The sequence below is a fragment of the Microtus pennsylvanicus genome, chromosome 1, assembly GCF_037038515.1.
Source record: "Microtus pennsylvanicus isolate mMicPen1 chromosome 1, mMicPen1.hap1, whole genome shotgun sequence".
NCBI lineage: Eukaryota > Metazoa > Chordata > Mammalia > Rodentia > Cricetidae > Microtus > Microtus pennsylvanicus.
In genome coordinates, this window is record NC_134579.1 from 192733865 (window position 1) to 192760794 (window position 26930).

The following is a 26930-nucleotide window of genomic DNA, read 5'->3' on the forward strand; positions in this document are numbered from 1 at the left end:
ATGTCTTGAAAGTTCAAGAATTTAATAAAAACACAAGTTGACCCGCCATAGAGGCTGCCATGCAACATGAACAGCTGTCGGAAGTGTTCCCTAACTCGAACCTTCTCCCTTAGTTCTAGAACAAAGTCTAGAAGGCCAGCTGATTTCAGCCAGAGCAAATAGTGGATGATTGCCCAAAAGAAAAATGGTCTCCATGGCGTCAGCTTTCTTTTTACGTGGCCCAATCAAAATCTAGGATTCCGGGCGTCGGCGTCCTCACTTCCGCCCGGCTCCTGGACTCCCTAAGTTCTCTGAGTCTCCGCGGTGTGCTTCTTCCTCGCGACAGTTTCCGCAGCCTGGGCGGGGAGGCCGAGTGGCTGCGGGCGGGCAGGATGAGTGCGGTGCGGACGCTGCGGGTGCCGGGCCGTCACGGCTACGCCGCCGAGTTCTCCCCGTACCTGCCGGGCCGCCTGGCCTGCGCCGCCGCGCAGAACTACGGCATCGCGGGTGAGCCCGGGACGCGCCGCCGCCGCCTCGGGGGCGGGCGCGGGAACGCGCTTCTGAGCGCGCGCGGTGCCGCCCGCCGCCGCCAGGGGGAGACAGAGGGCCGGGCTGCCCTCCTAGGCCCCCCTTTCCCTGCCACAGTTGGCTTTTTGAGCTCTGGGGAAATCTACAGCTTGTCTTTCCTTCCTTAAGAAGGATGCATTTGTTAGCGCTTGGAAGGGGGAGGCAACAGAGTCACGAGTTCAAAGCCACCCTCAACTAGGGAGACTGACGCTATCTTTCAAACAGACTAGAAAGTACTTTTATGGTCTCATGGAAAATGGATAAATTTGCAGAGCTGTCTAGACACCTAAGCCATATACTGAGGCGTCTTTTAAGTCGTACCCCATCTGTTGTTTACACACGGTGTGTCAAGCCATTGCATAATGCTAGCAATCCGTAGTATTTGTTTTGTCTAGTGTTGAAAAAAAAAGATTTCTAAAAATCAGTGATAAATAATGTATTTTCTTATAGTTTTGGTCATTAGCTCTTAGTGCTTGCATGGCCAGGTTTACCGTCCTTGGCCCCCAGTTAGGATGAGGACTTTAAGTCTTTTAGAAAGGATACTAATAGGGAGTTGGTATTTTGGGAATTGATTTTTAGAAGGGTGTGTATGTGTGTATCTGAGTGTTTTGTTTGTATAAATGTCTGTGAACCACTGCCGTGCCTGGAGCCTGCTGAGGTCAGAAGAAGAGATTCAAAGAGGGCATTGGATCCCCTGGAACTGGAGTTTCTGGTGGTTGGTAATCAGGAAGTGGATGCTGGGACCAGAGACTGGGTGCTCTGCAGGCAGCTGGTGCTCCTAGGGGACGAGCTGTCTCTCCAGACCTAGAATTGGTATTTTGTAATCAGCTGTGTTTAAGTGGAAGAGCTTTAACACCTTGCAAATGAAAATATCGTATTGATCACAAGAACTCAAAACATAATTCTGTTAAAGCTCTAGGAGCATCTGCGTGTGCGTGTAAGCTTAGTAATCAGCCATCTTTTCTTGTGTATTTCAAGTGCAGATCCACTTGCTGAGATGTTGGTAGAGAGGGAGGGGTGGCCAGGGGCGAGAAAGAGACTAGTCTCTTAGTAAAAGTAATTGCTGGTAGATAACTGACGTTAAAACATTTGACCAAAGAATGTATGGTATTTCCACAATACTTTGTTTTAAAATGCCATGTTAGATTGTTTCACGTGGGCCAGTAAGGCAGAGTCTTGGGGGGTCTATAAGTGTGAGTTTTCTCTTCTGTTAGTAGAGCTGTTAGCACTGACCTGAAAGGCTTGTGTGCCTAGCCGCTGGCTAGGTTTCAGTTGGCACTCGGGCATCTTTCCCCTATGCTGGTGTCTGGGCTCCAGTCAGGCCAGATGGTAGGCTGAATATTTAATGATTGAAGCACACCGTGTAGCTTCTAATCCTTTACGTGTTCACAGTTATTTTAAGGGACATTTGTGGTAGTTAAAGCAGGTTCATACTGCTTATTACTTCATCTCGGTGTCCCCTGGAAAGTTCAACAGCATGGCCTTATTTTCTTTCTTTTTCCTCTTTAGGCTGTGGAACCCTTTTAGTATTGGATCAAACTGAATCTGGACTACAGATTTTTAGAAGGTACAGTGGCTGTCTTTCCTATTGCTGCAATAAGACACCATGATCACCCGGGCGGTGGTGGCGCACGTCTTTAATCCTAGTACTCTGGAGGCAGAGGCTGGTGGATCTCTGTGAGTTCGAGACCAGCCTGGTCTACAACAGCTAGTTCCAGGACAAGCTCCAAAGCTATAGAGAAACCCTGTCTCGGAAAACCAAAGAAAACCCCAAAACAAAACAAAACAACAAAAACCCCACTATGATCAAGACAACTTATAAAATAAAGTGTTTAATCTGGGTTTGTGGTCTCAGAGGGTTAGAGTCCCATGATGGCAGAGCAAGGGCATGGCTCCAGGAACAGCTGAGAGCTCACATCTTGATCCTCAGGTAGGAGGCAGAGAGTTGCATGCTGGGAACGGGGAAGGTCTTTTGAATCTCAGAGCCCACCCCCAATGACACACTTCTTCCAACAAATACCACACCTCCTAAACCTTTCTAAACACGTCTGTCAACTCGGGGCTGAGCATTCAAACATATGAGAGCTTTTGGGGGCCATTCGCCTTCAAACCACTACGGAGACTCTATGTATTAAGCTTACATAGACTCTCAACTGCTGTCAAAATCTTAATACAATTCCCTTTTGAATATTTGGTACTAATAGGTTTTAATTTATAATGTAAGGGAAACTTTTGCATTGGCATAATATAGAAATTTTTTCTACTTAGGTTTCTTATTAGTGTTCATTTAGAAATTGCATATTTCAAACAGTGAGTCAACTAGGGTACCCTGTGACGCTGCCCATCTTCCCTGTCCTACCGTAATTTAGCTTTGTGTAAGCAAGAGCTAATGCCCATCTTATGGGTTCCCCAGTGTTTCTCTTCTCTCTGTACCCGTCTTCCATGTTGATTGATGGACTCTTAATACTCCATCAGGGTTAGTCAAAGGCAGAGGAAAGAGATTTCGTTAGAAGGTGACTACCTGTTCATAGCTCAGATGAAAGATCTATGCAATAAGGCTCGTACAGCTCAGAGGAAAGATTTATGGGAGGATTTAAAATGGTTGGCCTCAGGATTTTGGAGTGCTTGCTGGTGCGTGCCGTGAATCACGGGCTACCGCAGGCCGCAGGTGTGACAGCTTGTCGTAGGTAGTTGGCGTCATATTAAACTAAAGGCTGCAAACCTTTAGTTTAGCTTTCTAGTTATCTGCCTGCACTCCCTGACCCGTTCTTCCTGCCTTTCTGAACCCGTTTCTGTGAAGCACCTGCTTGACTCACACTTTTTAAGATCATATGAGATCATGTGTGTTACAACATGTGAAAAACCGAGGAGGAAAACTAACTGTAAACTTAAAGATCGTCAATCACTCTCTGACCAGCAGTTCATGGGTATATCTTTTTAACTCTGCTGCAGCTTTGACTGGAATGATGGGTTGTTTGATGTCACCTGGAGTGAAAACAACGAGCACGTCCTTGTCACCTGTAGTGGGGATGGCTCACTGCAGCTCTGGGATACCGCCAAAGCCACAGGGCCCCTGCAGGTCTACAGAGAACACACTCAGGAGGTAGGATGGGCATCTTTCTGGGATGGTCGCTTTTCTGTCTTAGACTTGGGTAAATCTCTTTGCGAATGAACACGGGAAATGGTTTCAGGGGACAAGGTTGAGCTTTAATGTTTCTTGTTCATAATAGTGTCACTTAGTGTTTTATTATTCAAACGTAAGTAGTTCTTGGCCTAACACAAGGAAAGAAAAGGTCAGGCTCCTTGCTAGGCCATGCCAGCACCTCCAGCAGTGTGCTGTGGCATCGTTCCCTCCACCCAGTGCCCTGACGTTCCTTATGCCCTGGGAAGTCTGCCATGCAGAGCCTTAAGAGAGAGTGGGCGGGCTGTTCACAGGCTCTGTCACCACTGTCCTTGGGCTTCAGAGAGACTCAGAATATATCCAAGTAGCAGCATCGAATACCAACTAGGAGGCTGAGTTTACTAAAGGAAATTTAAGATTCACTGTTTTTAATTTGTGTGTGTGCACAGGTTTGTGTGTGTGTGTGTATGTGTGTGTGTGTGTGTAGTCATATGGGGCATAGGAAGTAGTTTCAACTCTAGAAGAACCGAAATGCGTGCATACGTTTTAGGGAATGCGATGAGTGTCTTAAGCCATCTTTTTGGGTGGTGATTTTACCGGGCTCCTAGCTGTGAATTCATATGTTCCAGGGTAGGAGCGTGAGGATTAGAACTCCTAGGAACATAGATGTAGCAGAAACATAGGATAGCACTGGAGGGCCACACAGTGGGTACTGAAAGTCGCCTGTGTTTAATTTCCATTTGCTCAAATACCCTGACCCCAAGAGGTAGGAATAAGATCAAAAAAACAAAAACAAAATTGCATTGACGTGATACAAGGAATGAAGAGGTCAGTTGAAGGATTACAGGCTGCGTTCTTAGTTAAACATTCTGTTGCCAGAACAAGACAAGTAACACTCACACCCTAGACCAAACACTCTGTAGGCAAACCACTCCCTGGGTGGAACCCATAGTTATCTCCCTAAGGGAGTAGGAACCTGGTTGGACCCTTAGACTTTGGTTTGAGGTAGAAACAGATCTACTTCTTAATACCTGAAACACCAGGGCTGGATATTAGCCACACCTGTTGACAATAACCTTGAGAGCAGAAGTCAGTTCCAACTCTCTGGCCTTTACTGAGGTAGGATACACCCACACCTGTGGGCCCTGTCAGACAGGACATTCTTTCTTGGCATTTTATATTTTACCTTAAATGTTTTAACCCCGAAGTAGCAATGGAGTCTTCAAAGATTTGCAAATGTGCTTTCAAGTTTTTACCTACGCTTCCGCTGTCTCATCGTAGGCCTTCAACAACTGTTTACTAACTGGATGGAAGAACATTAGTGCTTTGTATAAAAATTCAGTTCTGTGAGCATCCTAGAGAACACTGTACTTACAGCTATTTTTTAAAAACTCAGTATTTCTACAATTGGTTCTAAAAATCATGAACACTTTCTATTACTTTCTTGTATTGGGATGTCTCCTTGAATGGTGTGGTGGCAAATTATTGTGTTTTTATAACAATCATTGAGTACTGGCAACTTTGGTAAAGGAGGAACTCGGGTTTCAGGGTGTTCAATGAAAGAATCCCTTCAGGCAGGCAGATCTCTGTGAGTTCAAAGCCAGCCTAGTCTATAGGACAGGCTCCAAAAGCTACAGAGAAACCCTATCTCTAAAAACAAATAAACAGACAAACAAAAAATAACAACAAGAAAAAAAGAATCCCTTCAGAGCAGCAAGTCCAAAGTCCAGACGCTTTGAAGTTCCATCATTTTTGCCGACAGTTTTGTTATGTCTTTGCGATAGGGGCTCACTGGGTAACTAGAAAGGACCCTGAGCTGGGGTCTCCCTGCTTCTGTGTCCCAAGGGCTGGGATCACAGGTGAGAACTACCACGCCTTGCTTATTTTGCTTGTTCTTATATGATTTCTATTACAAATAACTTAATATTTTTACTTTCTTTCTTTGAAACTATTCTTTCAGGATGCTTTTATAATTTTGTTGCTTTTTATTGATTATTTATGTAAATACTAGGCTGATAGGAGCAGCTCCTGAGGTCTTGTGTGGTTATGGGAAACAGCACTGCTCTAGTGTTTTCCTCTATCTTCAATCATTTTCCATCTCTTCCAGTGTAATAGTCACGGGCCACGGGATTCACGGCCGTGTGTATTTATTGGTCTGTAATAGTCACGGGCCACTGGATTCACGCTGTGTGTATTTATTCGTCTGTAATAGTCACGGGCCATGGGATTCACGGCCGTGTGTTTTTATTCGTCTGTAATAGACACAGGCCGCTGGATTCACGCTGTGTGTATTTATCCGTCTGTAATAGTCACGGGCCGCTGGATCCACGCTGTGTGCATTTATTCGTCTGTAATAGTCACGGGCCATTGGATTCATGCCGATATATAGTCATTTGTTTTTTTAACATGTGTTAAATTTATAAAGAATGTATAGACTATTCTCATATAACCAGTGATCTCTGTATATTCTCAAAGAAATTCTGTGTAGAATGTCCCCATTCTTTATGAATCTTTCTATTTTAGGAGCTAATGCATTTGTCTTTCAGATTGTCCTAGTAATGATCAGAAAAATGGCTCCTCTTGTGCTCCAAAATGGTTTTTTGTTTGTTTTTTTCAAGATGGGGTTTCTCTGTAGCTTTGGAACCTGTCCTGGAACTAGCTCTCATAGACTAGACTGTCCTTGAACTCACAGAGATCCTCCTACCTCTGCCTCCCGAGTGCTGGGATTGAAGGCCTGCGCCACCACCGCCCTGCTCAAATCTGCTTTCTATAGCAGCTAACTCTTGTTTCACACAGCGTTCTCTGAAGAGGTGAACCTAAGCCCAAACCCTCCTAACCTAGAGAGAAGCTGTGGAAATAGTCATCATGTCCCTTTGGATTTCCCCTTTAGAACACTCGGCATTTCTTCATCTTGTCCTCAGCTGACATGACCTCTGCCCTCCTAGAACTCTCTTTTGACACTCCCCTTTCTGCTGCCGTGCATTGAATATGTTCTGAAATGTCACTATTGGTCTTCCATAGTCCTGAGCCCTCAGTTCTAGTGATATCTTCTGAGGATAGCCATGTTGTGTCTCAGTGCTGGGTTACTCTGGGTTCACAGGAAAAGCTCCAGATCTTTGGTATTTGAACTGGTGTTGAATCTCTTTAGTTTATTCTGTATTTATGAAACCGGGTTTTTGTTTTGTTTTGAGTTGAAGATGTACTTTGTTTTGTGCTATGTGTGTACTATTCTAGATTGTTTTCCTCTCATACAATTTTTAAATAATAAATTTTATCTAGATATGTATTTTGTGGGAGGCATGTCTCTTACATATTTGCATGTTTATGTTCAAATATGTGGGGGCATGTGTGTTATATATGTGCACATTTGGGGGTGGCATATGTGTTGTGTGTTTGTGTGTGTGTAGGCGACATGTAGTTTGTGGTCTGAGTGTGTGTGGGGACGGCATATATGTTCTGTGTGTATGTGTAGGCGACATGTAATTTGTGTGTTTGAGTGTGTGTGAGTGTGTGGGGGGCGTGTATGGGGGCGGCATGTATGTTGTGTGTTTGAGTGTGTGTACAGAGGCGAGGGGGAAACTGGTTCATTTTCTGTCACTCTCCTTTTTATTTCTTTGAGATGGAGTGTCTTACTGAACTCAGAGCTAGCCTAGCAGCCAGGGGCCCCAGTGATCTCTGTCCCCCGTCCCCATAGTGCTAGGGTTACAGGTGTACAGCCACGCCTCGCCTTTTATGGTGTCCTGGGGATTAGAACCCCGGATCTCATGCTTGTATAGCAAGCACTGTTACTCTCTGAGCCATCTCTCTAGGTCCCTCATCTAGGTACTGCCTAAAAAGGACCCAGGCCATCACATCGGGTTGGTGGGTATGATCTCATCACATGAGCTTGGGAGTAGTGAGGGACATAGAGATCCAAGTCCTTTTCCTATTCCGAGTACAAAGGAAACAAAATAGGTTCAGGTCAGAAACTAACGTCTGTTTGTTGAGTAAATTTGTAACCGAGTGAGCGTCGACAGTTCCTGTTTTTTTCACCAGTGTTCAGGAAACCTACATTACAAAGTAAAACAAGCAATGGGTTGTCTCCTGTACAGCTAAGTTGTATGAGGATACCCTGCATGGCTGTAGGTACCCTTGAGTAACCCTGGATAAATTATTTATTTTTTCTAAGCCCTGTTCCCTTCATCTCTAAACCATAGTGGTGGTTTAGGTCAGGGTCCTATGGATGCTTCAACTCTAGCTAGCACTGGTTAGATATGAGCTAGTGGTAGTATGTGCTTTCATAGTGAGATTAGGAAAATACTGAATTTTTTCTTTTCTTTCTTTCTTTCTTTCTTTCTTTCTTTCTTTCTTTCTTTCTTTCTTTCTTTCTTTCTTTCTTTCTTCTTTCTTTAAGACAGGGTTTTTCTGTGTAACAGCCCTAGCTTCCTGGAACTCATTTTGTAGACCAGGCTGACTTCAAACACACAGAGATCCACCTGCCTCTGCCTCCTGAGTGCTGGGATTAAAGGTGTGCCCCACTGTGACCCTGCTAAAAGTGTAGTTTTCAAGTGCTTATAAAAGCTGATCTTCTAGCTGAGTGTGCCACTGTTAGTGCTCGGTCACAGACAAGTTGCATTTGTGTATTTTATAGTAATAATGTGCCGTGTAAATTAAGTCCTTAAATGTGAATTAATGAAATCTACCCTTTGATAATGACAGAAGCTAAGCTATCTATAATGATGGATACCAACAAAATATTAATATAGAACACCAATCAGCTATATATTTGACACTAGTGTGGTCCCTTTAGGCATATTTTTATGCTTAAAACTGAACAAAAGATTTTTCCACAAAAGGGATTTTTCCCCCTTTTCATTTGTTTATATTTTTGTTTACATTTTTGATGATGCTGGTGCTAAACCTAGTTCCCTGTGCATGTTAGGCAAGCGCTCACCTGCTGAGCTGTACTCAGCTTCTCTCTTAAAGGATTGTATAGGGAAAAATTAACATGATATGTATTTCTTTTGTATATTTGGTCACAGTTGGCCCTTTATTTCAGAGTAGATTTTAGTAGACTTTAGAATGGCAGTCTAAAACTCAGGAACTTTAGAAAAAACTAGCTTCTAGTTAGATAGGTGCTAATTAGTTTTCTTTGTTTGGATTCTACTGCCAGTAGGAGCTAATGCCTGCCCTCACTGGTAGAGGAACATGGTGTAGTCTTCTAAACTCTGTACTTGTGCTCAGTGCCGGACATGCCTGTGCTGGTAGCACATGCTGTATGCATCAGGCATGCATGAGACTTGTATGCAAGCGAACCTAATCATTTGGTTTGACTGGAGCAAAACAGTGTGTGGTGCATTGGTGGGAGAGGAAGTTGGGCAAGTAGGTACGGGTCATTTCCCAGTGGAGCCCAAGTACAGTATGGTCCTATCTAACAGCTACCGCTGAAGAAGCAGATAAAATTCCACTTAACCTGCTTCAGAAGCTCGCTGTTAGATAGGACTATACTACAATTCTGACATTTGAAATTTCCAAATTTAATATCAAAAAAAGTGTGCAAAATATTTAACTGAGTTGTTCTCAAACATTAAGCATTACCAAGGTTGCATTGAAATGTTTTCATGCTCAGGTCACAGTGTGGGGGTGGGGCAAGTTGTCAGGGTTGTTTAAGGAGTCCCAGATGACTCCAGTATGTGACATTGTTAGGAAATCACTGCCTTAACCTCATAGGCATTCAATTCTGATGACCTCGATGTGTGTGCTGTCTAATGTTTTGGAGAGTATAATAGTCTGAATGTTGATGTAAAGCACCTTTAATAGCTGTGCAGGTTAGTTTTCACTAGGAACTCAACACAACCCTGAGCCATCCTGGAAGAGAGTCTTAATGAGGTATTACCTAGATCAGGTTGGCCTGTTGAGGGTTGTAGAGAGTCCAGCCCCTGGTGGGCAGCGCTGTTCTCCAGGCAAGGGGTGCTGAATAATGGCAGCGAGGAGAGCAGCGAGCAAGCATCATTCACTGGTTACGATGTGACCAGCTGTTTGAGTTCCTGCCTTGACTGTCTTGAAATGATGGGCTACATGCTGGAATCGTAAGCCTAACAAGCCCTCTGTATCCCCGTGTTACTTTGTGTCAGGGTATTATTTTTTTTTTATAGCAATAGAGATGAAACCAGAACAGTAGCTTTACCACACATAGTTTTTATTATTCATATTCCATTTATCCAAACTCAAAACTTTCTTTAAAAATTTAAAGATGGGAGAATGGTGGTTTTGAATAGATAGAAGTGGTAATAAAATTTGTTTGGGTAGAGAAGGATTTTCATACACGATCATTGCTACTGTGTTTGTCATCTTTCTCATGCACTCAGTATGGGTGTCAATACTAGGCCTGACTCCAGAGCAAGAGCAAGAACCGTAGATAAGAATTAGAATGTCATCTCCTGTTTTAGAACCGTTAGGAGACATATGTAGGAGAATTATTTAGGTTTTAGATCTTTTTTGTTTTGACAGAGTCTTTGTTGACTGTGAAAGACACCGTGACCACAGCAGCTCTTTTGAGACAAGGTTTCTGTAACAGGAGGAGCGGGCTGCTTGTCATCCCGGTCGCCTGGCTAGCTTACACCCAAAACGATCACACAGAAACTGTATTCATTTCAACACTGCCTGGCCCTAATTTCTTATTGGCCAATTCTTACATCTTAATTTAACCCATTTCTATTAATCTGTGTATTGCCACGTGACTGTGGCTTACCGGCAAGATTCTAACCAGCATCGGTCTCAGGCAGAAGATCCATGGTGTCTCTCTCACGCTGCTTCTTTTTCACAGAATTCAGTTCTGTCTTCTCCGCCTACCTAAGTTCTGCCCTATCAACTAGGCCAAGGCAGTTTCTTTATTCATTATCCAACGAAAGCAACAAACAAACAGAAGGAAGAGCTCTGGCTATCCTGAAACTCACTCTGTAGACTATGTTGGCCTCAAACTCATAGAACTCTGCCTATTTCTGCTGCCCTAGTGCTGGGATTAAAGGTGTGCCCACTAGGCCCTGCTCTATCATGGCAACTCTTACAAAGGAGACATTTATTTGGGGTGGCTCATTTACAGTTTAAGAGGTTCAGTCCATTATCATCTTGACAGGGAGCATAGCGGTGTGCAGGCAGAAGTGGTGTTCAAGTAGTAGCTGACAGTCCTACATTTTGTAGGCCACAGGAAGTCAACTGCGATACTGGGCATAGGAAACCTCAGAACCAACCCCCACAGTGACACACTTCTCCAACAAGACCTATCCACTCCAACAAAGCCATATCTACTAATAGTGCCACTTCCTATGGGATTATGGGGACCAGCTAAATTCAAACTATCACAGTGGTTGTGTAGTGTTGGCTGGTCTTGAAGTTGCTATGTAGCCAAGGATGGCTTTGAACTCAGGACCCTCCCACCTCAAATGCTGTAATTATAGGAATGTGTCACCAAGACTGACTTTACTTGGTCTTATTTTATAACTTTATATGTGAAACTGGAAATTAGTTTTAGTTTTGTTATAAGCTTATATAAAGTATCTCATGGAAGAATTATTTTAAAATATATAATACTTAATTTTTTTTTTGATTTTTCGAGACAGGGTTTCTCTGCATCTTTTGGTGTCCGTCCTGGAACTAGCTCTTGTAGACCAGGCTAGCCTCAAACTCACAGAGATCCACCTGCCTCTGCCTCCCGAGTGCTGGGATTAAAGGTGTGCGCCACCACTGCCCAGCTATAATACTTAAATTTTATCTAAGAGGAATATAGTGAAATAGATGCAACTATGTAGTTTAAATTATTTATATTTTTTGTTATAAATATATGTATATATTTATTTCAAAAGAAACAGCGGAAATGCAGTTCTAAAACTAACAATATTAGTTGTATGTAGAGCAAGTGGAGAGAAGGGCACTGACGCAAAAATGGAAGTGAGGTTTCTCTAACTATAACTCACAATGTTGATCTAGGACCAGTGAAACATGTTACAAAGTTAGAAAATGTTTTACAAAATTAGAAATCATAATTTAAAGCAGGACAAAAAAGAGATGACCTAGGGCCTGGTAGCTGGCTCTGTAATCAGGTATTAGAAATCAATATTTCAAATGACTTTAAAAATATAGTATTGCGATTGCTCTCTCTGATGTGTATGTCTCATGAATGGAAAGATAATAGAAAGAAATTTTAAACTTCATTCAGAAGAATCGGTGTTGTTACTCTGAAGGTCTCATCTGTGTCCATAATAGATGATGTTTAGCAGCAGTTATGCCGTTGAAACCAAACACTTTCCTGTAAGAGCTCGGGAATAAAGAAGATATATAGAATGCTCATCTTAAAATTGTGGGTGAACTAGCTGTATAAACTTGTGGTTTATTTTTTCCTTTGTTAAGGATGTGTCTTCCCTGGGTCTTCGCCCTGTAGAGAAGCGTTCCCTCCTCTTCAGTGGTAAGCATCTGTAGTGCCTAGACAGCAGCTTCTAAGTAGTCTTCTAGCACAAACAGCGATTCTAGGATTGGATAGGAAATAGACACTGTGTATCTAAGACATCTTCTTGTGTCAGAAAGCAAGAAAGCTATGAGAAGACTTTGGAGGCATGCCCAAGATTGCGAAGAGACAATTTGAAGGGACTCTCAGTGGCCAAGATCACAGTCTGTGCATCGGAAGGAACAAATGAAAACACAGAATACGTACACACACATCCACACAATCATGTGTTTATTTTTTGCACATGAAATTGTGAAAATCAGAAGAAAGTCACCACTGGTAAAGATTAATTGGATTGCCAACTCCATTTTTCTGACCACTAATGAGGGATCATGGCAGGTCTGGTCGTCTCTCTAGGAATTCATTGTGAAGAAAACAAGAAGTTGATTGGAAAATTCCTTACAGTAGAATCTCATGAAACATACGCAGAAGGAATAAAGGCAAATTAGCACTTCGTGGCCACTAATAAAATAGTGACTCTGGGAAAGAGTCATCTGCAGATGCTAAAACCATTAAACAAGATTGAAACATCCTCTGCAGTCTAGGATCAGGAAAAGTGGGCCAATCAGAAGTTAGAGCCTCCTGATTCAATAGAAGGCTAGAACAATTGAACTGAATCTGATTAAGCCTCCTGATCTAACTTCCAGTTTCAAGGAAATAGGAAGAGTGATGGACTGCTATGAGGAAATGGCCACAGCCAGCATGTGGAGCCTTGTGCAGAGTGAACAACTTCATTCCTTCAGCGGGTAGAGGCCTTGGAAGGCAGGGAGAGAAAGCTACGTGGGAAGGGGCATGCCATCCTAGCCTGGGATCAGGAGACATTACTCTAGGTGCGATTCTCAGGCAGTCAGAGAACTGGGAGCCGCTGTTAATCTTCTCAGGGGTACATATGACCTTATGCTGACGTTGAAAGAAAGCCCTTATCTGCTGAAGCACTTAGGAGTGAATTGATCTGATAGTGAACTATTCTGGCCAACAGTCAGCCGGCCGTGGATACAGTGAAGCAAGATGAGCAGAGTGACGGACAGAATGTGGACAGCTGTGAAGTACTCTGCAGCTTCATACGCGCTTTCAAATTCCCACGCTGAAAACGATTCAAAATTTGTCCTATAGCAAAAGAAATACATAGCCCCTTTTAATCATTCCGTAATTAAAAGTCACTGTCCCTCCTTTGCGTTCATGCAAAGGTAGGTGAGAATCCTGGGCAGGCTTCTATTTGACTGTTTTTAATTAAGTAGGCCAGCTTACAAAAGGGCAGCATGTTAGGGTAGATTAACCCGAGCTCTTTGGGAGTTGGTTTCAGTTATAAAATATTTCCTTTCAAACAGGTTTTGATGAGGTACAGCTTTGGTAAAGTGACACAAAATATTGCTGGTGACTTTTTGTTTGTTTTTCTCTCTCCTATTTTTCCAATTAATTTTACTCGGTGCTAAGAGTAATTTCATAAGTTAGGCCTTTATAGTAAGTACCCTGCTTTTAAAACTTCAAGTCAGGTACTGCACCTCTTCTTTATTTATATTTAATTTGACTGTCTGCTATGCCCATTCTTCGAGTGGTAGTGGAGGGGGAAACAGGGAACAGAGAATTAACAGGCAAGCACACAGAGACCAAGATGTGCTTTTATTCAGGGTCACTGTGTTTGCCAAGAGCGTCTCTTAGCACTGCCGAGTGTGAGACACCGTGCTTGGCCCAGCTGGGAAAATGAGCAGGTCTGCCATGGCCTTGTGTTCTGAGGTTCTTGCTTGCTCTGTGAAGAGAGGCCATGGTAAGGGCTGAGAGTGGGTACAGTACCGCCAGTGGGAAGGGGCAGGAAGAACATTCCCGAGTCTGAGGAGAATAGGAATGCAGAATTAGGTAGGAACGTGAGAACAGCAGTGTGAGAGGCAAAGCAGAGGGAACCAGGAAGGCAAGGACAGGTGGAGGCCTGGGCTAGGAAAAGGCATTACTGATTTCTTACATTGTTAGGAAATATTTCATATATATATAAATATCTATAAGATGTAGAGATGGAACATCGAACACTTAAATATTTGCCATGTAGCGTAAGAAATAAAGCACTACTTGTGCTCTGAGGTCCCTGATTACCTCTGTATAATCTTACACTCTCCCCTTTGCCTTTCCTTTTCCCCAGAAACAGCACTTTCTTCAGTTTTCTGTTTACACTTTCTTTGCTTACATATGTATGCGCTCCAAAGCCACGCATAGTTTTGCATGATTTTGACCTTTGGGCAGTCCAAATCATCATGAATGAATCTTACAGAACCCTGAGTGAAACTGAAAAGCTGCAGAGGCCACATGATGTTGAAAGGCTTTGGCCAGGGCAGTGACATTCATCTGTACTTATAAATATGCTTTCATGCGGCCTGGATAAAGGCTGCACTGCATAAAATCAGGCAGGAAGGGATGGGGAGGGTGGTCAGGGAGTTGCTGTACTCTTAAATGGTAGCTAATGGTTGATGACATTCACGTCGCGGAATTAGCAAATTTAGACATGGCCATTAAGATGACCCCTCTTAATTCTTAGCTCTCTGTTCCTGAGGGAGGGCAGGCTTGTCTGTTGCTTCAAGTCTCTCCTGATCTCTCTCCCCAAAGGCTACTATTTTATAATGCTCAAGTCTCTGCTGGGCAGGTTCTTTCCTGTTCATGGTATTGAGAAGGAACTGGCTGCTCTTGTTAAGTCTTGGTGGTCTTTACCTTTCCTTGCAGGTTTTAGGAAATGACACAACTTTATGTTTATGCGTTTATAGATGCCTGCTCTCATAAACGTGTAAGTGCACCAGGGCTGCTCTTGTCTAGCGTCCAGCCGTTTCATCTTCATGCCCGTGTTACTAGGTATTTAGTGTCTGTTGATGAGTTGAGTGAATCGACTTGAGGCTAATCCAGTGGAGCCCAGGTCTCTCTTTTCAGCGGTATCCCCCAAGCATCTCTCAGGCTGTGAACTGTTTTTAGAACTTGAGGAAATTACCCATTTGTTCTAGACACCCTGAATGGGTAAAGTTTCATGTTACCTTCCTTCCTCCAGTCTTCCACTTAGTAAATATCTCTCACTCACAGTTGCCTGGAACCTTGGTGTTGTTCTTTAGTGTTTCCTAGCCCTAATTGCTGGGTACTGAATCTTCCTATTTATATATTTTTACTCTTTTTGAGTTAGGGTCTTACTATGCAGCCTAGGATGGCTTTAAACTTACGGCGCCTCTGCCTCTACCTCTTGAGTACTGACTTCAAATGCCTGTGCTACCATGCCCAGCTCCTTTGTGTCTTTGGCAGTGTCTCTGGTCACTGATTCACCTCTGCTTATTAAGCCTACAAACATTTTAGCCAGCCCTGTGTTCTGTTGGAGCCTGCTTTTCTGAGTATTAAGCCAACTCTTCACCACAGTTCTTGTCCTAGGGTTTCTGTTGCTGTGAAGAGACACCATGACCATGGCAACTCTTATAAAGGAAAACATTTAATTGGGATGGCTTACAGTTTCTGAGATTTAGTTCATTATCATCATGGTGGGGAACATGGTTGAAGACATGGTGCTAGAGAAGGAGCTGCTGATATATAGGCAACAGGAAGTAGACTGACTCACTGGGCATGGCTTGAGCATATAGGAGACCTCAAAGCCCACCTCCACAATGACATACTTCCTCCAACAATATCACACCTACTCCAACAAGGCCACCTTCCCATTACCGTGCTCCCTTTGGGGTCCACTTTCTTTCAAACCATCATAGTACTCCATTTGTACTTATGTCTGTTTTAAATTTAATTGAGTTTAATTTTTTGCATATCCGGTATGCTGATACGTATGAGTTCATGTCAGAGTGAGTGCATGTGCACTCAGAGGCCAGCTCACAGTCTCTGGTCTCACACAAGCACTGTCTACCGTACTTGCAGGGACATTGGCAGTGGCAGGGGTGGACTGGGGTGAGAGTGAGGCACTCTTGATATTCTGTTAATACAATTTGTTGTTTGAAAACAAGACAAAAGCTAAGCAGTGGTGGTGCACGCCTTTAATCCCGGCACTAGGGAGACTGAGGCAGGCAGATTTCTTAAGGACAGAGGCAGTCTGATCTAGAGTGAGTCCCAGGACAGCTAGAGCTGCACAGAGAAACCTGTTTTAACAAACAAACAAAACAAAACCCAAAACAAACCAATTTGTTTTGTATTTGGTCTTATTATGTAGCCTTGACTGACCTTGAACTCACTATATTGGCCTCCTCCTGCACCCCAATTGCAGGGATTATATATGTGTGCCGTCACACTGAGCATAATGCAACATTTTAAGAAATAAAAATGCAAAAGGTCCTTGATATACAAAACATAAAATTTCTACTTATTTACTTTTTTCCTGGAACTTTAATAATTTTCCCATACCAATTTTATTGAACTATAGTTAACAAATAAATATAATCTATATTTCATGCCTACAGCAGTAAGTATGCCTTACCTAAAAACTGAGTGTTCCCTGAGTTATTATTCCCATAATAAAGTGAATTAACTCAATCATCACTTAACAGAGTGACCATTTTATGTGTGCATGGAGAGAACATTTAAGATAACTTCCTTAACATCTTTTAGGCATTAACTATAGTTATTATGCTTTACTTTGTATTGCTAGAATGTATTGATTTATAGCTGAAAGTTTACCTTTTGGCCAAAGTCACTTTTACCTCTACGTCTACCTCCCTAGCCTCTAGCTACCACTATTGTGTTCGACTTACTTGGATTCCATGGCTGTCTTAGTGACTGTTCTGCTACTGTGAAGAGACACCGTGACCGAGACAATTATTGTAAATGCAAGCTTTTAATTTGAGACATGCTTACAGTTTCAGAGGTTTAGTCCATTACCATCAGGGGAGGGAGCTGGCAGCATGCAGGAAGGCATTGGAGCAATAGCAGAGAGATGTCTTGGTCTGTGGGCAAAGGGAAAGACTGGGCCTGGTGTGGACTTTTGAAACCTCAAAGCCCACACTATTTCCAGCAAGGCCACATTCCTAATCCTTCTAATCCTGTCAACCGTTCCACTCCCTGGTAAATAAGTGCTCAAATATATGAACCTGTGGGGGCCATCGTTATTCAAACCACCACAGTGTCTTAAATGACAAAGCATCAAAAGTTAAAATAAAGTCCAGATCAGTATTATTGATGTTTCCCTGAAGCCTCTTCACAACAAACCACAAACACTGATATTTCCAACACGTATGTGGGAGGTAGAGTCTTAAGACTCGAAACAGCCTGCTGACTGGTAATAACGACGAGCTCAGGTGGATGTCTGGACTGCTCTCCTAAAGGATAGTTATCAATATGTCAGCGAATGCAAGTTAGAGTAGGGGTGGTGTATAACTTATTGTATAAAGTGATAGAATGAAAACTGAGTGTTCTGGTTCCTTGTTGAACTGGTGCACTGAGACAAAGGACCGTGTTGGAGCAGCACTGCTGGGTACCCAAAGCTGCCTGCCCAGAGCTCGGGAAGGCCACGTGGGGATACTGAGTTTTAATGCTTTTTGATGAATGCTGGGGAAGCAAGCTTTTATTTTATTTTTTTTAAAATATTTATTTATTTATTATGTATACAATACTCTGTCTGTGTGTATGCCTGCTGGCCAGAAGAGGGCACCAGACCTCCTTACAGATGGTTGTGAGCCACCATGTGGTTGCTGGGAATTGAATTCCTTTGGAAGAGCAGGCAATGCTCTTAACCTCTGAGCCATCTCTCCAGCCCCGGAAGCAAGCTTTTAAAGATGATATTCTCTCTCTCTCTTTTTCTTTCCTTTCTTTCCCTCCTCTCTCTCTTTTTCCCTCCCTCCTTCTTTTCTTCCTTCCTTATTATTATTATTATTATTATTTTTGTGTGTGTGCATGTGTGTTTTTTGGAGACAGGGTTTCTTGGTGTAACAGCTCTGGCTGCCCTGGAACTTGCTTTGTAGACTTGGCTGCTGGCCTCAAACTCGCAGAGGTCTACCTGCCTCTACCTTTGAGTGCTGGGAATAAAAATGTGCACCACCACTGCCTGACTTTAAGATAACTTTCCTATCTGTTTGACATTTCTTTGTGGTGCTATGAGTAATGAATGATCAATTGGTGGATTTAAAAGTGTGTATAACTTGTCTTGGTGATGAAGGTTTAGAAACTGCAGACTTCTGTTAAGACAGAGTGGACGAATGGACAGGATCCCCTATGTAGAAATGGGTAGCGCTTAATGTTTAATACACTGAGTTGCAGGTTGACAATGATACAAAGAGCTAAAATATAATATTTAACTTGATGCTGTTTTACTTTCTAAACATTAATTTTTTTTTTAGGTGTATAGTGTTGATTGGAGCCAAACCAGAGGTGAACAACTCGTGGTGTCTGGCTCATGGGATCATACTGTCAAAGTGGTATGTCGCCATTACTGCACTTAAAAACAAATAGTTTCCTTCCAAGCTTCCGTTGAAATATTTTATTTTCTAAAATATTGTTTAGCAACGTGATCAATTAATTTTCTTTTCCAAAGGATTTATTTAAATGTTTGTCAAAATTTTTAAAATTTAGTCTTGGCTACAACCTAATAAATAGCTTAGTGGCGATTATTTTAGTCCCTTAAAGGCAATCTTATTTTATGAAAAAATTTAATCTTAAAAATCTTTGAAGCCCGGCAGTGGTGGTGCACGCCTTTAATCCCAGCACTCGGGAGGCAGAGGCAGGCGGATCTCTGAGTTTAAGGCCAGCCTGGTCTACAAGAGCTAGTTCCAGGACAGGAACCAAAAAGCTATGGAGAAACCCTGTCTCGAAAAATCCAAAAAAGAAAAAAGAAAAAAAATCTTTGAAATATATGTCTCTTATGTGTATATATAAATGTATATGTTATTTATGTCATACATATACAGTGATACATAGCATATATAAAAGTACATTTGTATTTACCTTTGTTGACTAATTGATCTTCTCATTTATTTTCAGTGGGATCCTACTGTTCAGAATTCTCTCTATACCTTTACTGGGCATGAAAGTGTCATTTACAGCACAATCTGGTCTCCCCATATCCCTGGTTGTTTTGCTTCAACCTCAGGTAACTCTGAATTTCCCAGAAGCCTTATGGGTTGACTACCTTTTTACCATTAGGTGGCGCTGTGTACTCTCTAAATTCAGAGAAAATCAAAGTGTAATGTACCCATTTTGGATTCTTAGGATAGTTAGGGGTTTTTTTGTTGTTTTTTTAAATGTTGGAGGTTGAACCCAGAGTTTGGACATGCTGAGCATGTACTGAGCTACATACACAGCCCTTAAGACCTTTCTTTTCTTTCTTTCTTTTTTTCTTTCCCTTTCTTTTTTCTTCCTTCTTTCTCTTCTTCTTTTATTTATTTATTTATTTAGGTCAGTTTCTTGACAAAAATTAACCTAGAGCTGAGTCCCCAGATTGTGTTTCAGTGAATAATAGCCCTTTTACAATAAATATTAGGTTTTTCTTTTTGGTACAGACAGATTTGTGGCTTATAATGTCATAACAGCTCTAAAAAAATACATTTGAAAGAGGAGGTTTGCTTTTGTTGTTGTCTTGTTTTAGAACACTGTTGAACCTGTGAGACAGAAGTGGGCTTTCTCACAAGAAGGTTGAGTTTGGACCTGAGATACATGTCTTGGTGAATAAAATTGTGTCCTTGGCTTATAGTTGGTTAACTAAAGCCATTTCACCTAACCAGAGCACCCGGGGAAGACAGAAGCAAGACAGATGGAGGCACTGCAGCCCTCAGAGCCAAATGACTCACAGGCAGGTTTTGTAAATAAAGTTTTATTGGAGCATAGCCACATCAACTCATTTGCGTATCGACTGTGGCTGCTTTCTTATAGTCCTAGCAAGTTAAGTAGTTGTTATAAAGACCTGGTAGCTCCCAGAGCCTAAACATTTTCTTCTAGCCTTTTGTAGGAAATCTGTGTTGATCCCTGGAACCTTGGAGAGAGAGAGAATTAGAAGCTCTTCTGCAGTTTGTTGTTTAGAGAGAGAAGGCAGTAGCTGGAGAAGGAGGTCGTGAGCTTCCAGTATTGTCTCTGTATTTAACAATCCAGCCAGAGGCAGGCAGCCACTAGGTAGACCTAGTGTCCCTTCCTTGTCAGTAAACTGTTACCAGTGTCCTGAGCTGCTGAACTATGAGAGTTGGCTTTCACAACAGTAAGGTTCACAGAGATCCTTTGCTAGTTGCTTATAATTCTAAAAATTAAGAAATACTGATATTCCCTAAATTCTTGAATTGTTGTTTGATTGAAGACAATTAAAAACCTGTAGGTAATTTTATACATTCAGATTATGTAATTTTTGAGATTCTAATAGTAGGAAATGGTAATATTGTTTCATTTGTTTGCTTTATCAAGACAGGGTTTCTCTGTATAACCCTGACTGTCTTGGAACTCTCTCTATATACCAGACTGGCTTAGAAGTCAGAGATTCACCTGCCTCTGCCTCCTGAGTGCTGGGTTTAAAGGTGTGCAGCATTGCCACCCTACTGAAATAATATCTATGTGTGAAATGCTTGGCCTTGATAAAAATAACCAGTATTCTTTTTTGAAATGAAGAGCAGTATCCTCTGTCAGCTTATAGAATGAGTACTATTACCTCTAGGATTTCCAAGTTTAAATCATAGTTTTCTTGAAAAATCTATGATTGGAATGAAATCTTTTCCAAATGTCAAGTCTTTTGGAGTGAGTCTAGTGATACATTTTTTAGTTCCATTTTTTTGAAGATTTAGTATAATCTGAATTTTCTTTGGACCACCAGCTCACAAATAATGATATGGAGACTTATTAAATGAAAACTCAGCCTTAGCTTAAGCCTGTCCCACTGGCTCTTATTACTTAATTAACACATATTTTTTATTAATCTACATTCTACCACGTGGCTTTTACCTCTCTCCCATTTTATATGTCTGACTCATTCTGCATCTCAATGGAATCTCCTGCCTCTTTTCTGCCCAAAGTCTTGTCTATACCTCTGGCCTAGCTATTGGCCATTCACAGCAATGTATAATTACAGCTAATCATACCTTGTAAATGAATAGTATATAAAAAGCATTTTTAATCCACAGGCTGACCCTTTGACTATCTCTAGAATTACACTACTCTCATCTTTTATGTTAGAAATAGAAGTAGTGATCATACAGGCCAATATTTCTTTACTTAAAAGTTTTTTTTTTTTAATTTTTTTAAAGGGTCAAAGCAGCTGGTGACAGTGGCGCATGCTTTTAGTCCCAGCACTTGGGAGGCAGAGCCAGGCAGATCTCTTGAGTTTGAGACCAACCTGGTCTATAGAGTGAGTTCCAGAATGGCCAGGATTACCCTGTCTGAAAAGCCAAAAAGAAAAAGAAAAGAAAAGGAAGGGAGTGTCCAAGCTGACTTAAGGCAGTTGATAATGTATTTGCTGCCATGGCACAATGTCTGGAATTAGGTCTGGTTTTGTAGACACAGCTGGATGTGGGCTCTTTCTTTTGTTCTGTTGGCTTCAGCATCAGATGATGGCAAGACAGTGGCTTCTACCCCTGCTTTAATTCTGACTTCTACCCTTGAGTAAAAGTGAGATCTCTCTTATACACTTAAGAAGGATTTATTTTCTGTCATGGGTTCCAGTGGGTTTGTGTAGATATTCCTAAGTGAATTGCTGTCTCCGGAGAAAGGGGATGTGGTGTTTTGATTCCTTCAGAGTCAGCCTTAGTTCTTGTAGTTGAGAGTGGAAATAGACGGTGATATCCAGAGAACATGTAAGGAGGGTGGAGTGAGTCCTGGCTAGGTGACAGTAGGGAGATCTGTTAGGGAGCCAGCATTCATTCAGACGACTCTACACCTGAGGTGTAGCATAAATCAGTGGGTTTGATGGATTGAATTAAGCACTGGACTTGTAAGCTATAAAATATGTTCCTTAAAACAAAGAATCTTTTAAAACCTTTCCTGTGAAATTTGATTCAGTAAAGCTATCCTAAAACTTATTTGAAAGTTGAATGTTTGCCATTTTGTGAAGTATTCCTTCATGCTAGTTTTCAGTCAGTAGATTGCTAAATAAATTTGACGAGACTTAAAATTATCAAAGGATTTGTGGTATGGAAAGCAGGTATGGTAATAAAACTGATTGTACCTTAGCCAGAGAAGTCAGGCCAACCACTGAGCAGATTTTCTTTGCTTATCTTGAGTGTGTGTGTATGATTTTTGAGTCACTGAAGCTCAGTGTGTAGCCCAGACTCACCTCAGTTTGCGGTCTGCTCCCTCAGCCTCCTTAGCATTCGGACTATGTAGGTGTGCCGCCACCATGTGAGCACTCTTCTTTAGCCGTTTCCTGCAGCGTCTGTGTGCTCTTTTATAACTAAATGCCTTTCGTGGCTGAACACAAGAAATGTGAGTCTTATTTAAAATCATTTGAGGGTTCATTTTGCTTTTTGAGACATTGTCAGCTAGTCCACTGAATACCCACTGCTGCTCAGCATTGGAGGGTTGGTGACGAAGAATGGAGCTCTCTTGCCCTCCTTGAGCCTATGTTAATAAGCAAACAGCTAAGAAGGAAGAGGAGGAAGATGATGGTGATGGTGGTGTTGATGGCACACAGGGTGATAAGTAGCTAGGAACATGGACTCTGGAGTCCGAGTGCTTGGCATCCAGTTCTGCTTCTTCACTACAAGCATGGCTGTCTTTGGGCCTTCTCTTTAACCTGTATCTCTCCATTACCTCAAAACAGTGGTGGCGATAGTAAATACATCAGGTCGTTATCATAACTAAGCTGATGTGCATCAGACTTAGACACTAAGTACAGGGGACGGACCCAGGAATGAGACCTCATTTGATGATGAGTGAGAACCCAACTTCTGGAAATAGAGTGACTCCTGAGGTTTCCCTGAGGAAACAGTGTCTGAGCCCAGACCTCATAAACAAGCAAGAGTGAGGTGACATTGGTGTGGAATGTGTGGTGACAGGGGAGCCTAAAGAGCATCCAGCTAACCTTTGTTATTATACATGCTGCCCTGGAACAGCCCATCCTCATCTGCCAACAGTGTTTAAAGTGGCTGGCTATAGAATTTTGGATGTATGGTTAGGTAACAACGTACTAGCCCAGTGGTTCCAAACCTGCTGTCACGACAATCATCCGGGAAGCTTAAACAGCTGCAGAGTTCCAAGCCTTTTTAGTTCTGGGAATCAAAATGCCCTCAGGGAGGAGTGAGTTTGGGCTGGTATTTTAGCTGAATCAAGCAATTAGCCTTATTTGGGAAGTGCTTCCTTGTCTTGGAATAGCTCTGTTGGAACTGCTGAATTAATGGTGTTATTTCTGTTGATGTAATGGGAGCTGCCACACTGGCTTTCATAGACACACATCCATCTGCTTTAAAAACCTACGGAGTAGCTTCAGTGCTGGATTCAGACAGAACTGAGAATCCTTTATTTTTCTGTTGGTTTGTGAGTTGTATTGTGGTTTTAAACAGTTTGCTTTGTCATCTGGCTCATAATAAAGCCTTGCTAAAACAAAGCAAGATTTCTCATAAAAATCGTCTCAATCACAAAGCTTATGCTAATGACTTTTTTCTTTTTCTTTTTTCTTCTGAGACAAGGTTTCTCTCTGAGGAACCCTGGCTGTTTAGCTGTCCTGGAACTCACTCTGTAGACCAGGCTAGCCTTGAACTCAGAGATCCACTTGCCTTTGTCTCCCGAGTACTGGCATTAAAGGCTTGAGCCACCCGACTTAAAATACTATTTTTTTTAGTGGAAGGGCAAATGCTTATATCAGAGGTTCTCACACAGCGTGTGTACACTATGCATGCACAACACACACAGCACGTGTACCACACACAACACACATACCACACACACACATACACACAGCATGCACGTAGCACACCTACCACATACATCACACACATAACACACATACTACACACACAACACGCACACAGCACACATACCACACACACAACACGCACACAGCACACATACCACACATTCACACAGCACACATACCACACACACACATACACACAGCATGCACATACCACACACACAACACACACACAGCACACATACCACACATTCACACAGCACACATACCACACACACATGTAGCACACATACTACACACAGACACACACACAGCACACACACAGCACACACACATGTAGCACACATACTACACACACACACACACACACACACAGCACACACGCAGCACACACACAGCACATACACCACACACAGAGCAGGTGTGGGAAGTCTTCATTACCTTCAGAGTTGTGGAGTATTTGGAAAAGTAGAGATTTGCTGTCATTGGCTGTTAATCCCAATAAGGAAGTCTTGGGAGAGCGCCACATCTAGGCTTGTCTCCCATAGCAGCGCTCTCTCAGGACATTATGTTTTGTGTGGGTCTGGTAGTTATATTAACAGAATTCATGTTTATAAACTGTGGGGTCAATAGGAAAAATATTTGTGCTATTTCTATAAAGAGGATTCATATGAAGTAAACTTTCTTTTGAACCACGAAAACTAAATTATTGTTATTACAGACTCCATATAATTGCATAAGTCATAGCCAGGCCTGAGTGTGGGTTCCAGCTGGTTCTTAGATAAGCTTCGTTCTACTTTAAGAAAAAAAGTCATATTACATCTGACAGGCATCTGGTGTTTCAATTAAATTCATTTATTTGGGGCCCAAATTGCTTTTTTGGTGCTCAGTTCCCTTTAGACCATACTTTCAGACTCTTTGCAGCCTCTCCCAGGCTCCCCACACTTCCTGCTGTGTGGGCTTAGCCTTGTTACACAGCACTTCCTCTTCCCCTGGGTCCGCTGTCAGTGCAGGCCTGCACCTTGTAAGACTCTGGTAATTCAGGTGGGTCTCCGGCGACACCATGATGTCCTCATAAATGCCTAGATGACAGTGAACTGCCAGCAGGCTGGAGATACCGTTTTAAAAGGCCAGACAAATAAAACCATTATATGTCCCGGGGACTGGAAGAGTTGGGCATATCATTGTCCCATGTGGCTAGACGGTCCCTTCTTATGCGGAAACACTGATGAGGACAGAGTGCTAACTATATACAACTATCAAGGAAGTAGGACTATCACATTTACAAAACAGTCTCCTTAACTGCAGAATGGATGGCCTAAAACCCACAGCTTTTAGCAGAAAGGCTTCCTGAATACGGTGGTGCAGAGCCAGATAGTGTGTCAGAGAAATAGAGGAGCCATTTACTCAGCCTTGAGTGTGGGCGCTGTGTCACCTTATGTCTCAATTTGGGTTTTCCTAGCACGTCTTTGTAAGCAGCACTGGTACCACGAGAGAGAATTACACCTGAGGACCCTTACTTTCTGCAAGGCACTGGCCCTCCCCTCCCCTGCTGCCCCCAGGACAACCATGTTTGCCTTCCCTCCCTGCCTGCCTGCCTCCCTCCCTCCTTCCTTTTTTCCTTCCTTCAAGACACGGTTTCTTTGTGTAGCTTTGGCTGTTTTGAAATTTGTCTGTAGACCAGGATGACTTCGAACTCACAGAGTCTGCTTCTGCCTCCCGAGTGCTGGGATTAAAGGTGTGTACATGACTGGTCATATTTGTCTTCTAATGACAGATATTGCTCAGTCTAATGTCTGCTTTCCCTGTGCTAAAGTCCGTCACTTCTTCACTCTGTCCACTCTGTACTCACTGTAAGGTTCTGGTGCTTGGAATCCATTCACACCCTCAGATAAGGGAATTACCCAGGGAACACAAGCCCATTGGACTGCAGATGGTGTTTATTCATGCTGAAGTGACTTTATGGTTTCCAGCCTAGTGTTAGGAAGTTTGGAGAAGTTAGTTAGCAGCACTTGGCATTTCATGGGATGCAATAGAAGCCTCATGCTGCATCGGATGTTTTCCTCTGGGACTTGATTTTTCTAGAGGCAGAAAACTTAGGGAGGATCCCATTTACTCTCTCCATAGTGCTGTGTCTCTTTGCCAGCAAGTGATCGAACTAGATCTACCCCAGGTCTTTATGAAATGTGTTGAAAGCATAGCTCAGAACGGGAATGATGCTCAGACCTCTCACTTTGTGTCTCTTACCTGGACTTGTCCCTGTATCCTGATGACTCCATAGCCCAACTTTCTCCACATGGTGATAGCTTGGTTACTAGCAGCTTCCAAATGCTGTGCTTGGTAAATTCTGTTTTAAGAGAGGGGATTTTGAAAAACTTGTAAAATAAAATTGCATGTTTACAGTCAGACCAAAGAGAGGACAGGGCTGGAGGCTGGAGGGTGACTTTTCTTTCTCCTATAGTTTTTTTTTTGTTGTTGTTGTTTTTAAGCAAAACAACTAAACACTCACCTTTGGCTGCCAGCTGAGGTCTGCGTCCTTCTAGAGCCACAGGTCGTTTCAAAGTCCTGTTTCATAGGAGATCATGTGTTGTTCTTGGAAGAAAGGTGTGGCTGCAGACCAGACACGGCATCCACTTCACTACTGTAGGCATTGAGGGCTAAAAGAGACCACAAGAGATTGTTTAATCCTGACTGTTTGGAATTCTGAAACAAATTCTACTGGCTGGTGGCTAAACTGGAGCTAGTGATTATTTTTAGGCCCATTGAAGATATTTGAAGCTCTCACATGTACCAGAACTCTTCCCATTCAGACTCATTCTTTCATCCCTGCCATTCTTAGATCCCAGAATATTACTTACTTTCATCTAGCAAAGTGACGATGCATTTAAACAGTGCCAGCCTTATTTTAATAATGCAAAGTATAATAATTTTTTAGCTTGTTTTTCCAAGGAGGAAATTTTCCCTCTCACTGCTCCATTAAAATGTAGCATATCTAAAATCCTGAAGGAGCCAGA

The 26930-nt window shown here is 42.4% G+C and overlaps 1 protein-coding gene across 1 annotated transcript in view; it reads left to right on the forward strand.

Annotated features, from left to right (window-relative positions):
• The first annotated feature begins 271 nt into the window (after positions 1 to 271).
• The window catches only part of Pex7 (peroxisomal biogenesis factor 7), a 58671-nt gene continuing 32012 nt past the window's right edge, over positions 272 to 26930 (forward strand). Inside the window, exons 1-5 of the mRNA XM_075948149.1 lie at positions 272 to 486; positions 2056 to 2113; positions 3499 to 3649; positions 18437 to 18514; positions 19077 to 19185. Of these exons, the coding sequence (XP_075804264.1) occupies positions 372 to 486; positions 2056 to 2113; positions 3499 to 3649; positions 18437 to 18514; positions 19077 to 19185 (511 nt within the window). The 5' untranslated portion in view covers positions 272 to 371. The remainder of the gene's footprint in view (positions 487 to 2055; positions 2114 to 3498; positions 3650 to 18436; positions 18515 to 19076; positions 19186 to 26930) is intronic.